Source organism: Lithobates pipiens, unplaced genomic scaffold (genome assembly GCF_037356315.1).
Source record: "Lithobates pipiens isolate NorthernLeopardFrog02 unplaced genomic scaffold, aLitPip1_a1.2 Scaffold_16, whole genome shotgun sequence".
NCBI lineage: Eukaryota > Metazoa > Chordata > Amphibia > Anura > Ranidae > Lithobates > Lithobates pipiens.
In genome coordinates, this window is record NW_027507748.1 from 364,315,926 (window position 1) to 364,331,707 (window position 15,782).

General features: G+C 43.9%; 1 protein-coding gene across 1 annotated transcript in view; it reads left to right on the forward strand.

Annotated features, from left to right (window-relative positions):
* The window catches only part of NHSL3 (NHS like 3), a 65,283-nt gene that overhangs the window by 41,845 nt on the left and 7,656 nt on the right, over nt 1-15,782 (forward strand). Inside the window, exons 3-6 of the mRNA XM_077482021.1 lie at nt 4,630-4,667; nt 6,633-6,741; nt 9,505-9,621; nt 9,731-12,532. Of these exons, the coding sequence (XP_077338147.1) occupies nt 4,630-4,667; nt 6,633-6,741; nt 9,505-9,621; nt 9,731-12,532 (3,066 nt within the window). The remainder of the gene's footprint in view (nt 1-4,629; nt 4,668-6,632; nt 6,742-9,504; nt 9,622-9,730; nt 12,533-15,782) is intronic.

The window sequence follows — 15,782 nt, forward strand, 5'->3', positions numbered from 1 at the left end:
GGTTCACACTGATGCGACAATCGCTCCGACTTTGGAGCACTTGTCGCATCAGAAGTCAAACCCCAGTCAGACCCCATTCTGTGCAATGGAACCAACTTAGGAAAAGGTTCCTGCACTACTTTTGGTCCAACTTTGGTATGAATTTTATTGACTTCTGTTAAAGCCGTTCTGAAGTCGGAGGCAGTGTAAACCTGGGCTTAAAGTGAAACTTTGCCCAGATCATGCACACAAAAGCATATAATGTACAGTGCATAATCTGATTAAACATTAAATGCACTCACAAACATGGTGAAGCAGAGAGCATGTCGTTTGATATACTGGCAGCTGATGTTACCACAGGTCCACTCCAAGGCTCAGGAGTGTTGGGGAAGCCTAGCTGGGCTGGATAGGATGCATGCTGCAGCTTTAGGATAGCTCCGAGGACTCTGTGCCCAAGAAGGAAAAGCCACTGCTGTCAGTGCCTACACACCTCCTGGATGACGTCACACGCCTGGGGTGGCATGATGCTGGTATGGAGAGACTCACGGTTCTGGGGGAATGATGAATGGGGGATTGCCCCAGAAATGTATGTTTCTCCGTGCTGGCATCACGTCACCCCCAGGATGTGACGCCATCCAGGAGGTGTGTAGGCACTGACAGCGGTGGCTTTTCCTTGGGCACAATGCTATACGAGCTATCCCAGAGCCGTAGCGTGTGTCCTATCCACCCCAGTCATTTTGTACTGGATTTCTCTTTCTCATTCATTTGTGTATCTAGAAATTATGTGAAGAAATTAAAGCAGTATTAAACCCAAAATTAAACATGTAATATATTGCACAATCGCTAGATGTGATGGATGCATTTGTTTTCTTTTTTCAGAGTTTTTTTCCTGTGTTTTCACCTAGTGATCTGGCCAGTAATTCACCTTCTGTATTACAATGCCCCCACTCTGGATGAAGGCACACAGGAGGGCACCTTTTGGAAAGCAGCATTGTCAGTTTGGGTGTAGGGGAGTATTAGATGTACTAGCAGATTTAAATACACTAACAAATTGAAGCCAAGCTTCAGCTAACACTTTCTAAGCAGTTACAGCAACAGTTTTGTTCCTTTTGGGATAAAGGTTTTACATAAATATATAAAAGCTGATCATTGGAAGCACCCCTGTCAGTAGTAAATGGTTTGTCTCAGCCCTTTAACTGCTACATCTGCAGGACTGCTTACCCTCTTGAAAAACAACAGATGTGATGGCAGGATCACCTGGTGAAAATAAAAGAAAGTCAAAAAAAAGGGAACTAATGCAGCCATCACATCTAAGAATAGGTGAGCTGCAAATGTTTGCTTTTGGATTTAATACCGCTTTAGGACAAAATAACTGCCCCTTAATTGCACATTGCAAACTATTGTGAACAATATAAGCTGCCAGTAGAGTCTAAATATGCTCCAAAGAAACAACTAGAAAAGTAAAAACTATATTTTAAGGTATACTGTGTGAATAGGAACACATAAGAAACATCTAGTAGGGGTTTCTCAAGTTTGACTGCAAAAGGTGAAAATATACTTTAACCACCTCCCGCCCGCCATATAGTAAAATGACAGGGGCAAGTTGGCGCTCTCATTCTCTCTAGCCTGTGGGGGCACTCAGCGTGGTGATTGGCAATGGAATGTTTCCCTGGGACATGCGCATTACTGATCTTGGTAAAGAACTGATGATAAGGCTTTTTACCCATGTGATCAGCTGTGTCAAATCCCAGCTGATCACATGTAAACAAGGAAATGGCGGTTATCGGCTCTGCTTTCCTCACACTGACAGTGTCAAAAGAAGAGAGCCTATCAGTGCCATTTCCTCACAGGGGAGATTTGCACACATAATCAGTGCAGCCCCAACAGTGCTCAGCAGTGATGCCAATCAGTGCCCAGCAGTGATGGCAGTCAGTGATGCCTTTCAGTGTGCAGCAGTGCCGCCCATCAGTTCTGCCTATCAGTGCTTATCAGTGCTACCTCATCATCGCATATCAGTGAAGGAGAAAAATTACTTATTTACAAAATTTTATAACAGAAACAAAGAAAAAAATATTTTTCAAAATCTTTGGTCTTTTTTAGGGAAAAAAATACCCAGTGGTGATTAAATTACACCAAACGAAGCTCTATCTGTCTAAAAAAATAATAATAATTTTGTTTGGGTAAAGCATTGCATGATTGCGCAATTGTCATTCAAAGTGCAACAGCACTGAAACCTGAAAATTGGCCTGAGCAGGAAGGGGGTGAAAGTGCCCAGTATTGAAGCGGTTAAAGGCAGGTGCATCCTCCACCAGTATGGTAGTCACCTTGATAAGTCAAGATACAGCCGCATTCTCAGTAGTAATGGACCAATTCTGAACAAAATTCTCACAAAATGGGTACAAAGCCAACAGGGATTTAGGAATAGCAGACAACTTATCAGGCTGTGTCTAATCTCCAGAGATACAGTTGGAAAAGCAAAGCAAGAGCAAAGGAAAAGTCTTTGCAGTCTTAGTAATCTTAAATGACCCAAAATGAGAAACAGCACTGGTAGATGCAACAGGTTGATCCTCAAATTTCAGAGTGGTGCACACTGCATCAATAAGAACTGAATTGGTCTCCTTTAATTTAACAGTAATAGCTAGGGATGCACCGAATGTGTTTTTTGGTGCCGAAACCGATACCGAAAATGAAAAATACACTAGGCCGAAAACCGATACCAAAACAGCACCGATACCTAAAATGACTGTTTTAAAAAAATATTTTGATACAGGAGATGGTCAGAGACTGGGGACATTGTTCAGGAGGTGATCAGAGACTGGGGACATGGTACAGGAGGTGGTCAGAGACTGGCGACATGGTAAAGGAGGTGGTCAGAGACTGGTGACATGGTACAGGAGGTGGTCAGAGACTGGCGACATGGTACAGGAGGTGGTCAGAGACTGGCGACATGGTACAGGAGGTGGTCAGAGATTGGCGACATGGTACAGGAGGTGGACAGAGATGGCGACATGGTACAGGAGGTGGACAGAGATGGTGACATGGTACAGGAGGTGGTCAGAGACTGGTGACATGGTACAGGAGGTGGTCAGAGACTGGCGACATGGTACAGGAGGTGGTCAGAGACTGGCGACATGGTACAGGAGATGGTCAGAGACTGGCGACATGATACAGGAGAGGGTCAGAGACTGGGGACATGGTACAGGAGAGGGTCAGAGACTGGCGACATGGTACAGGAGGTTGTCAGAGACTGGCGACATGATAAAAGAGATAAGTGTGTTGTCCCCAGTGCAGTCAGTGTTGTCCCCTGTGCAGCCAGTGTTGTCCCCTGTGCAGCCAGTGTTGTCCCCTGTGCAGCCAGTGATGCCCCCTGTGCAGCCAGTGATGCCCCCTGTGCAGCCTGTGATGCCCCCTGTGCAGCCTGTGATGCCCCCTGTGCAGCCTGTGATGCCCCCTGTGCAGCCTGTGATGCCCCCTGTGCAGCCTGTGATGTAGCGAAGAGAGAGGAGAGCCGCCTCCACCGTCTGGTTCAATAGAGCGCCGGGAACATCACAGCTTTAATTTCAATAGCTGTGTGTTCCCCCATCGCGCGCTGTCACATACAGCCCCTCCCCCTCGTCCGGGGAACTGTGATAGACAGATCACCCATCCAATCTGGACGGGTGATCTGTCTATCAAAGTTCCCCGGACAAGGGAGAGGGGCTGTATGTGACGGTGCACTACGGGAGAACACACAGCTATTGAAATTAAAGCTGTGATGTTCCCAGCGCTCTATTGAACCAGAGGGCGGAGGCGGCTCTTCTGCGCTATACACCTCCCATGATGGGTGGCACCAGGGGTGGGGGCAGTGCTCCGCCCCCGCCCAGGCCCCACCCCATTTTCGGCTCAATTATCGGCCGTTTTTTCCTTTCGGCAAATTGACGAAAAGGGCATTTTCGGCCGATATGTTTCGGCGGCTGAAATTTCGGTGCATCCCTAGTAATAACAGTAAACTTTGACTTCTTAGGGGTGAGCTCATCAGTCAAGGATTTCAGTGACCCAGAATCAGAGTCTTTGCAGCTGATAGCTGGGCTAGATATAGAATATGCTGTAGATGGCACAAGAACATGTTTATGGCCTCTGAGATCAGTGCTTAGATCCACAATGTTAACCCTGTCTTCATCAAAGCTGGTGGGAAATGGAATAATGGTGCTTCAAGCTCCAATAAAAAAATAAAAAAAAGTTAGTGATGCTCAGCCCGACCAGCCTAGGCTGAGGACAACTGGAGTGGATTGCTTGAAACGGAGGGGCAGCCTCCAGCAGCAATGAAAAAGTGCTAGTAATAGAATAGGTTAGTATTTACAATGGCAAAGCTAAAGTGCTCAAGATAATAAGGCCACCCACCTATGACTTTATAATAGAACTAAGACAAGCTAGTAGTAGTAGGGGTTTTCTGGGGCTGGCCTACATTTTTCTGTTTGGCAGTGTATAGTCCTCTTGTATGCGGCAGTATAACCTAAGGTTTAAGCCTTCATGTGTCTCTTAATAGACAAGATATATGATATCACAGTTACATATTTGATAGATATGTTTAACTATAGTTGTTAGATATGTTTGAATATGTAATTATTTATTTTCACTGTTTTGAAATAACCTTTTTTTTTTTTACTTCAGAAAAACATCCACTTGAAGAGGAAAATAAGACCTCTGAGGTAAACAACAATTTATATATGCTTCTTTTGACAGACTGTTGTGTAGCAATTGCAATTATGGTTTGTCAAAAAAATCTTCTGAAGGGTTAAAGCATTTATGTGGAAATAAATTCCACCGAAGTTTAATATGTTGTTAAAGAAAGAAATCACAGCAAATTAGTGTTGGCTTTTGGGATGTCGAAGGATAGGTTACAAAATCTCTGTTGACTAAGCAGAGGTATTGAAACCTCAGTGGGGATCTAGCTTGTCATGCAGTTTTCTATAGACGTGCACAATGAGGGTAGAGGTGGGGGAGCTTTCCTAGTGGAACTGTCAGAAATCCTGCTTTGAGTAGTTTTGCAGCATACTTGAAAAATTACCAAACGTGGGCCTGTTCATAAATGTGGTAACATTGGGAGTGGACATAAATGTCTGTATAGCTCTATTATAACTTTAGGGCAGCTTTAGATTATTTTTCCTGTGACAAATATCTATCTTATAGTACAGGGCGTGTGCTTTTGGCAGTAGAGCTGAAGAGAGAAGCTGCAATAGGCAAGAGACATTAAACATTTTTGGCCAAAGATGGAGAGTCCACAGAAGAGAGACATTTGAGGAAAAACAGGGAGAAGAGAAAAAAAGAGGAGGGCAGGGACAGTGGCATGGGGAGAAAAGTGGTGCTGAGAGGCAGATTAGAGAAAAGGAAAATAGCAGGAGAGTGAGCACATCGCCAAAAGAAATGGCAGTAGAGTAGGGGAGCAAAAACACAAACTGGGACATTAGTCAAAACAAAGAAGCAAGATGAGAAAGGGCCACAGTGGAGGTTGTTGGATTGACTACACGTGAGGAAAGGTAACACTGAAGGCGATCTGAGAAGGGGGAAGTGGAACATTGAGGAAGACATCATATATCAAAGTCGTGCATAAACTCTAGTGCTGCTTACACACGGTCGTAATTTCCGAAAACAAATGTTTGATGTGAGCTTGTTGTCGGAAACTCCGACCGTGTGTAGGCTCCATCTGACATTTTTTGTCCGAAATTTCTGACACAAAATTTCAGAGCTGGTTCTCACATTTTCTGACAACAAAATCCGTTGTCGGAAATTCCGATTGTGTATACACAATTCCGACACACAAAATTTCACTCATGCTTGCAATCAAGCAGAAAAGTGCACTGGTTATTGAACATCATTTTTCTCGGCTCGTCGAACATGTTGTACGTCACAGAGTTTTTGACATTCGGCATTTCCAAAAACATTTGTGCAACCGTGTGTATGCAAGACAAGTTTGAGCCGACATCCAGGATTTTGTTGTCGGTATGTCCAATCGTCTGTAAGCGGCATTAGGGTGATCAGATGAATGTGTGCAAAAATCTTCCGTGAACACTAGTATACAGGTTAAAAACAATGTCAGTGGAGACTTAAAAGAGAAGTTTGGGAAATAAAAATCAAAACAAAAAAAAAACCCTACATACTCACCTAGCTGGATGCAGCACCAGTCCGAGACTGCATCTGCCCCCCACCCTCTCCAAGAATGGAGAGATCATGGACAGCTGATCGGATCATGGACAGCTGATCTGTGAGCCAGTGAGTATCAGTCACCAGCTCTCTGCTTTGCCCCTCCAGCACTCACTGGTGCGCTGGGCTGTGGAAGGGGCAGAGGTGGCTAGCTTAGGCTCTCAGCAGCTTGCTGAGAGGCTGAGCCAGATGCTGGTCAGGAATCTGGGATCACTCCTGCGTCCCAAAGGAGAAGTAGGGCTAAGGCTCTTTTGGTCCTCTTTTGCTCCTACTTCTCCTTTGGGTCACAGGAGTGCATTTAAGGGACTACTTTAAGTGAATCTGTATATTTTACATTTCATTAAATGTGATATAATGTCTTTTTTTTTTTTTTTTCATTTCTCATGATGATGCCGAACAGACTTTCTTTCTTAGTGTGTTCCTAGTGCTAGCCCTATTCATTGATGTATACACTGTTGTGTCTTGACCCACAGCCCTCAACTGAAGTCATTGAGGATGCTTTCCGTACTCGCTCTCTTTCCTGCTCCACAGAAAATACAGATGATGCAATGTCCGTTCGTTCAGAGCTGATCCAGCGAAAAGGTAATAAGACCAGTAAACATGTCGACTATAAGAATACTACTAACTGTAGATGACTAGTGAGGGTGTTTGTCAGGCAGATAAAAGACGCAGTGAAAACCTGCCAAAGTGAGTCTGATTTTACACCCTCCAGCTTTAGTAAATCAACCCCACAGTGAAAACCTGCCAACTATTTTAAAAATTTTCAGCCACTCTTATCATTAAGAACCAATGACATTCCACGTGGCTTGGAAGCTGATACAGCTTTTGAAAATTTGCAATTTCCTGTAATACCTTCCTACCTCCAGTATTAGGTTAGTTTAAGCATTTAAATTGTAGGTTAAAGTGGACCATCACCCACAAAAACAAATAATTTGAACCTGCCTCCACTCAATTAGATACATTTTTTTATTTTATTAAGTGCTTATGATTATATTTGTGCTGCGGAGCAGCACTCCTTCCTTTCTCATCTAGGTGAGAATGACAATACATTCCACGCATTTGAAGATGTGTTGAATGGATCTGCCCAGCTTTTAGAACTTCAGCACATCTGTACATGTGGGTTTTCCATGCGCATGTGTGATGACATGTATGATTACAAAATAATGTAAATAAAAATAAACAAATAAAAATAAATGAATTAATAAAAAAAAAAAAAAACTTTGTCACTTCACAATCTCAGCCCAGCAACCTGACACCTGTTGAGACCCTTGCAACCAGGCAAAGTCGTCTCAACAGCCTGATACCCTTGTTGAGACCCTTGCAATACTGTCTCGAGCAATCTCCCACTCATCAAGACCCTTGCAACCACGCAATACAGTCTCGAGCAACCTCTCACTCATCAAGACCTTTGTGACCACGCAGTCTTGCCCCAGCAACCTGACATTCATTGACATTCATTGAGACCTTTGCAACCAGACAAATCATCTTAGCAGCCTGACACTCTTGTTGAGAAAAAGCAATATCGTCTCAGCAGCCTTCCACTCACCGAGACTCTTGCAAACGCAATATTGTCTCTGCAAACCCAACACCCGTTGAGACCCTTGCAGTCATGCAATATTGTCTCAGCAGTCAGAAACTCATTTGAGACTCTTCCAAAATGCAATATTGTCTCAGCAACCTCACACTTGTCTAGACCTTTGTGACCACGCAATCTCGTCTCAGAAACCTGACACCCGTTCAGACCCTTGCAGCCATACAAAATCGTCTCAGCAGCCTGACACTCATTTGAGATCCTTGCAAAACATAACATTGTCTTAGTAACCCCTCTCTCGTCAAGACCCTTGCAACCACACAATATTGTCTCAAACAACCTCATACTCATTGAGACCCTTGCAACCACGCAATACCGTCTCAGCAACCAGACTGAGACCCTTGCAACCATGCGATGCCATCTCAAAACAAACCTCATAATCATCAAGACCTTTGCCACTATGCAATAACTTCTCAGCAAACCAGACTGAGACCCTTGCAACCACGCAATGTCATCTCAAAAACAAACCTTCATACTCATTGAGACCCCTGCAACCACGCAATATTGTCACCGCAACCTGACACTCACTGACACCCTTGCAACCACGCAATATCATCTCCAGTTGTATAAAACACTTTGTGGCATGCACCTACATGCAAACCCCCATACAAACTAACTTGCAAACACACCTCAGTGGCAATCGGCCACACAAACACGCAGTTGGCCCTCCGTGTGACCTCTGTGTCGAAACTTCTACTATTTTATAATAGTATTCTACTATTTCATAGTCCTACCGGTGCCCATACCAAACCACATTCTAAGAATTGAATGACTTAAGATATTTCACTTTATCTGGCTCCACCATAGACCCCATTTTTCTGCTCCAGACTTGTACTGTTGTAGGGTGGCGGGAAGCCTGGTAGTGCCAACCTCAAGCTTTGCTATTATGCTGGACACATTTCCCTTCTCCTCTCCCTCCACATCACCAACAAAATGCCAATCTGAGTACACTTGGTAATAGCCGAATGCTCTTTCCGCCCTGTCTAAAATTTCATATTTGACCCCCTCCCCTTGGAACTTGTGGATCCTTCCCTATTACACTCTCTGTGCCAGTGGGACCTAGTTATATGGGAACCAATCAGGAACCCGATTTCTCCCCACTTGCCTCCCTCTCTTTCGAGCATCCTAGACACCCCCCAATTCCTTCCAGCTGCTGACAATCCTTTGGCTTTCCATTTGTGGTGTAGGAAAGGAACCAAATACATCTACAAACTTCTTGCCCTTGACTGTGTCAAATCTTTCCAGTATCATTGGGAACATTGGCAATTACCAGCTAATGAGGCCTTCTAGTACGTTTAAATAAATTACCACATTCATAGCTTACTAAGATGTCATAAGGGAGCTTCCAAACGCTTGACTCCAATTGAAAATCTATGCCGAAAAGACCCCCACTTTAAAGGGTTTGGTCTCCAATTTTTATTAATCACTTCTTAACTCCATAGGCCTTCCGTAAACTCCTTTATATAGACAAATGAGAGAAAGACCTCACTGAAGCCCCAGACCAAAATAGATGGAATAATATTTCGCTTAGCTCCCACAAATGCTTCCAAAACCTCTTGGCCCTGCTTACAAACTACTCAAAAACAGAAATACAAATTTTCTATGTCAAGGAACAACTGCATGCAACTAATAAATACTTGGGTCATGATAAATTACCTTAAAGGTAGGCGAGAGTTACATGTAGTACAAGTGCTCTTAAGGTAAACCATCCTGGATGTTACTTTAAAACTATATGATTTTTATTTTCTCTTTAGGCTCCACATTTAGGCCTCATGACTCACCCAGTTGGTCATCGGGTAAAGCAGGAAGACGACGCAAAGAGAAGAGAGCAACTGTTGTAGGAGTTCCACAGCACATTGCAGCAGAACTTGGTAAGCCGGTAAAGGAGTGCCAGTGTCTGATTTTTTTATTTTTTATGTTCTGTTCATTTAACAATTACATTTATATAATAATATGATGTTTTCTTCATTTTAACTGAAGGTCTCCATACACCATCCTTTCATCGTGGGATCCATGAATTGTTTTCCAAAGGACAAAGACGACCATGTGAAAAGGCAGCTACAACGCCAACAGTGAATGGGGTACAACAAGATGGGGAAGAATATGTTGTTATTCCTACAGTGGACGGTATGCCTGCTGAAGTCCCACACAATGGAGCTCACATTTCATTGGGTGCTGTAGAGCAAACAGAAGCTGCTTTGCAACGACACATAGAGAAGGTGTATCAAGATGACAGTTGTATTGGTTGGAAGACTGGTCAGAAGATATCCCCACTCATCATTCGCCCAAAGTCTTTAGCTGTCCCTGGGATGACTACATATTCATCCCAGAGTGACCCAGTTAATCCTGTCATGTCTATTTCACCTCAAGGAACCTACATGTCTAAAATCATTCCAAATGCAGTTCTTCCTCCTTTAGTTGATGTGGTTGCCTTGACTCGATCTAGCGTTCGAACTTTAAGCCGTTGTAGCCTGGCTTCAGCTAGTCCTGCTTCAATCCGTGGCTCATTGCATCGGGGAAGGGGTATGTCTACCTCTAGTGAAACATGGAGCCGTTCACAATCCACAGAGACCATTGTGTCTGATTCTTCCACCATATCGTCACGAGGTGGTGAGAATATGTTGGAAGTAAGTGAAAAGCATGAATCTGGACTAAGCACTGGCCGGGCATCTCCAGCCCCTAGCACAGGTACCCAAGATGGATCTGATGCTGCCAGTCTGTGCAGCGGTCGCTCATCCGTTCGTAGTGTTTCATTACGAAAAAGCAAAAAGGCTCCTCCACCTCCAAAACGTACCTATTCATTACAGCAGCACAGAGAAATGGGACTTCCCCCCAGGCCAGAGAAAAAGACATCAACCAAGACTAATAACGCCCGGGACCCTTGGGTTCCACGAACAGAGAAAACAGCAGTAGAAAATGAGGTGTTTCTGCCAAAAGTAAGCTCACCTACTCGATCAGATCGAACATTGTCTCCATCTAGTGGTTACTCAAGCCAGAGTGGGACGCCAACATTGCCTGTCCGTTCTCTTCTCGAGTCTCCAGGTACTCGTAGGAGAACCCCACCTAAGCCAGAAAGATCCAGTCTTAAGTCAGCATCAAGCATTAATACAAGCTCATTTTCTGCTGAGAACAATTCTCTGCACCTTGAAAGTCCCCCAACAGCGGGATCATCAATTGGAGTTCAAGAAGAGCAAGATCTAATTCCCCCACATCCAAATGTATCAGCCCCTACTTGCCCACCACCCATTAAAAATATTGACTTTCTGGTAACCCCAGTTGTAACTCCTGCCCCTTCTCCACCCCCATCTCATCACCCCACACCCCCACCTGTACGAAAGTCAGAGTCAGATGCTGAGATTCCACCATCAGCATTGGAAGAGGCAACACACAAAGAATCCTTGTGGCCTCCACCTCCTCCAGAGGACCCCGATTTGCAGGACTTCTCTATGGCAGATTTCCCCCCTCCTGAAGAGGAACTCAGTTTGCCCCCACCACCTTCCTCAGAACCACTTAGTGATAGTGTCACAAGTCTAACTGTCCACAGCAATGATAACAATTCGATGACTGAAGCAGAAAAAACTCTCTCCAAGGTCTCCAAGAATGAGGAGCCTTTGGACATTGTTGAAACGCAACCTGATTCTGTGCCTTTAACAAATACAAAGCATTCAGATACAGCTGTAATTGCCGTTAATTCAGGGACACCCACTACATCTGTGTTTGACTCTGAAAAAGACATTCAAAAATATGCAGTGCCTCCCACAACAAAAGCAGTAGTAGTACCCTCAGCAGCGGATGATTCAGAGCAAAGTTTGATACCACCAATAGTATATAAACCACATTTTGTTGCCACAGCAGCAGCTGGGAATGCTGAACCTAAAGAACAACTTGAAGTCAATGTACCACAAAACACATTGCGGGATCAATCTGTTTGCAAGCAGGAGTCTAAAGTTTCCACTGATAATTCTGCAAGCACTGTATCACGGTCTCCTATGGATTCCTCTGCATCTGTAATGCCATCACCTGCCGTTACCACTAGCTCAGCCCTTTCACCTGCAGGAGCGTCACCTCTTCATCTGTCAAATGTATGGAAGCCGGTCAGTGCTCCAAGCTCCAAAAAACTGTCAACAAACAATCAAGGCACCATAGCTCAACCAAAAGAAGATGCAAGCTTGCCTATAGTAACCCCTTCCTTATTGCAGATGGTCCGTTTGAGATCTGTGCAAGCCAGGGGCCCACAAACTCCATTTTCTCAACTCCCTTCAGGGATTCCTGCTCCCCAAAAACCTGTGCGCAAGTCACTCTCTATCAGATCTTCTCAGGGATCAGATTCATCACAAGCAGAAAGCCCCACATCCACACAACCATCTCCAAGTCCTCAAAAAACACCAGATTCCCCCTCTGCACACAGATCACCAGCCTCCGCAGCTAGTTTTGTATTTGCTAGAGGATCCAAGAAGTTTGGGTTTGAGCCTCATGCTTTACAAGAAGCTGAGTCATTAAAAAAGGACTTGGTAGCAGAAATCAAATCACCAGGAGGACCACGAAGCCCAGATGGAAAACCCCCAATACAGCGTAAACCTAGCAAAATCCCCCCACCTGTAGCAAGGAAGCCATCAGTAGGAATACCCCGGACTCCTACAAGCCCTACAAATAAAACAGGTGGCACAGCGGGCAATGTAGTCACATCACAGGATGCAATATCAGTTCCACCTTTGTCTGGGACTAGTGCAAGTGGAACACTGGAAAACCATGAGCAGCAGCACATAAGCCCAATGGAACAAGGTAGCTTGCTTTATTTTTCATATTCCTAATGTACGATGTAGATAAAATGTTTTTAGTTGTATCACCCTAAAATAAAGCCACTATAGCTTTTAAGAGTTAACATCAGTCATCTATTTGTGACCCAGGCATTTCATGAAGCTATATAGTGTGGTGATCTGTTCCCTTCCTTGCCATTGTTTCTGTAGACTTACAGGTATGTTCAAATTATTAGCGCCCCTCATAGTGTGTTCCCCCAACTGACAAATGGGGTGTGAAGGCCTAAATCTAACAGGGAAGAAAAACACAAGGCAGCTATGCAAATACACCTTTACCTCTAAATAAAACCAACATTGGCTTTTAAAATGAGAATGAAGTTTGAGGGCCCAATTAATAATTCTAAAATATTACTTTTCATTTGTTTCTGAGCAACTCCCACATCACTTTTCCTCCCTCAGTTTACTTTATCAGATCAGACAGCAATTGCGATTGGTTGCCACAGGTTACAGCATATCATTGCCACTTACTGACTGGTTGCTAAAGGTTACAGCACACATTACGGCTCACTGATTAGTTGCTAGAGGTTACAGCACATGATTTCTGCTTGTTGATTGGTTGCTAGAGATTACTGTACAGTAATACTGCTCACTGATTGGTAGCTAGAGGTTACAGGACATCATCTCCTCACTGCCTGCACACCATGGACTTGGGAGGTGAACGAACCCATCAATAGACAGAAAACTCCTAGGGATCCTAGAACTCTTGGGATTAGTGGCAGTAATGGGAGGAGGGGAGGGTGTGATCATTGGCAAAGCTGATTTTTTTTTACCGACTACCAATATAAAAAGGAGTTTCAACACTGGCCACCAATGTAATAGGGGTTTACACTGACCACCAATGTAATAGAAGCATTCACCGTAACCACCAATGTAAGGAGGGATTTACACTGACCACTAATGTACGGGGAACATTCACACTGGCCACTAGTGTGAATAAATGCACTACTTATCTATCAAAAAATGTTTCCCAGTGTTAAACCTTTCATCCAATTTCTAAATTGCTGCATTTGTAAATTTCATAATTCCAGTATAAAAGAGCAGTAGTGGTAAAAAAAAAGCATTTGTGAGTTTAACTAATCTTTTTTGTATAATTCTTCTTTAAAGGGGTGTGACGGGGGGGTGTCCTATGCCTACATACTTTTGCTAATAGGTGTCCCTAGTTCCCATCTCAAAAAGTTGGGAGGTTTGAATATGACCTCAGGGGGGCATGATATACATATGAATGCCACCAGCTGCCACAGGAATGTCGGTTATTTACATATAAACACAGGGTCTGCAGGTGAGTCATCTGTACACAACACTAGGGCAGAGCTGTGCAGCATTAGTAGCAGCACTTCACACTGAGATATTGGGACACAGCACAGGACTAAAAGTTCAAGGGACAAGGGAATTTAAACCAGGATAGTTGGCAAGTATGAGGCACCTGCTTTGGGCCCCACAACAATGCCAGGGCAGCTGCCCCTTTTGCCCTGCCTTAAAGACAGCCCTGGCTGGTGTTGGTCCACTGTGTTTTATCAAGTCCAAAGTCAGCACAGCCCTCTACCAGGGATTTCTAGAGCACTTCATGCTTCCCTCTGCTGACCAGCTTTATGGAGATGCTGATTTCATTTTCCAGCAGAACTTGGCACCTGCCCACACTGCCAAAAGTGCTAATACCTGGTTTAATGATCATGGTATAACTGTGCTTGATTGGCCACCAAACTGGCCTTACCTAAACACCATAGAGAATATGTGGGATATTGTCAAGAGGAAGATGATAGACACCAGACCCAGCAATGCAGATGAGCTGAAAGCCACTATCAAAGCATCCTGGGCTTCCATAATACCTCAGCAGTGCCACAGGGTGATCGCCTCCATGCCATGTGTCATTGATGCTGTAATTTATGCAAAATGAGCCCTGACCAAGTATTGAGTACATATTATACTGTGCATGGACATACTTTTCAGTAAGCCAACATTTCTGTATTAAAAATCCTTTTTTTTTATTGGTCTTGTAATATTCAAATTTTCTGAGATACTGAATTTAGGGTTTTCACTAGCTACAAGCCATAATCATCAAAAATTTTAAGAAAAAAAATGCTTAAAACAGATAACTCTGTGTGTAACTTATCTATATACAATATATGAGTTTCACGTTTTAATTGAATTACTGAAATAAATAAAAAATGTTGATAACATTCAAATGTTATGAGATGCATCGGTATATACACACAAACTAAAAAATATATTGCAGTTTACCAAGTCCTTAGATGTGGTGGTTGCATTTGTTTTTAAGTTTCTGGCTAAAAACATAATCAACAAGTACAGAAAATTTTAATTTTGACTTGCCCTGTAAAATCCATTCATGGAGTACAGCACAGGACACGGGCAGATTCAGAGACAACTTGGTTTATATATATATATATATATATATATATATATATATATATATATATATATATATATATATATATATATATATATATATAGTCTGGTACCTTCAGGTGACTGGACACTGGCAGAAAAACTTTGAGGACTCCCATATAACCCCTCCCACTCCCAGCAATCCTCAACTCTGTAGCAAACAATTAAAGACCGCATTGGGGAGGGGCAGGCTGTGTCCTGTATTATACTCCAAGAAATGGACCGCAGGTAAATAAAAAATCCCATTTTCTTTATTAGGCTAGGTTCACACTATTGCGATGCGGGAACGCCGCGAATCCGCGGCGTTTTCCCGCATCGCATACCTCCCGCCGGCAGTTCACACTGCCCTATGCGGACGGCTGGGGGTGTCAATGTTATGTTAATGACACCCCCAGATCCGTCGGCATATCGCAGTGCGATCTGCCGACTCGCACAGGAATCGGATCGCATGGTGTGAACCCCCATGCGATCCGATTCCGTTGCGGACCCAAAAAAGGGTCCTGTGCGAGTTTGCTGCGGGACAGCTGCGAGTTCAGCCATACTATCTGTATGGCTGAACTCGCAGTGCTACGGAGATCGGATGTGATTTGCTGTGCGAATCACATCCGGATCTCCCCCCGCAGCAGTGTGAACCCAGCCTTATACAGCACAAGACAGATTCAGAGATGATTGGAACACCCCCAAGGAATACCAATGAGAGAAGGGTAACACAGCAACAAGATCAGGCAACAAACCCCTCATAAAAAAAAGAGGGGGGGGGCAGACTCAACTTAAACAACGGCCTAAAGCACTTTGCACCCAACAGCAGCATC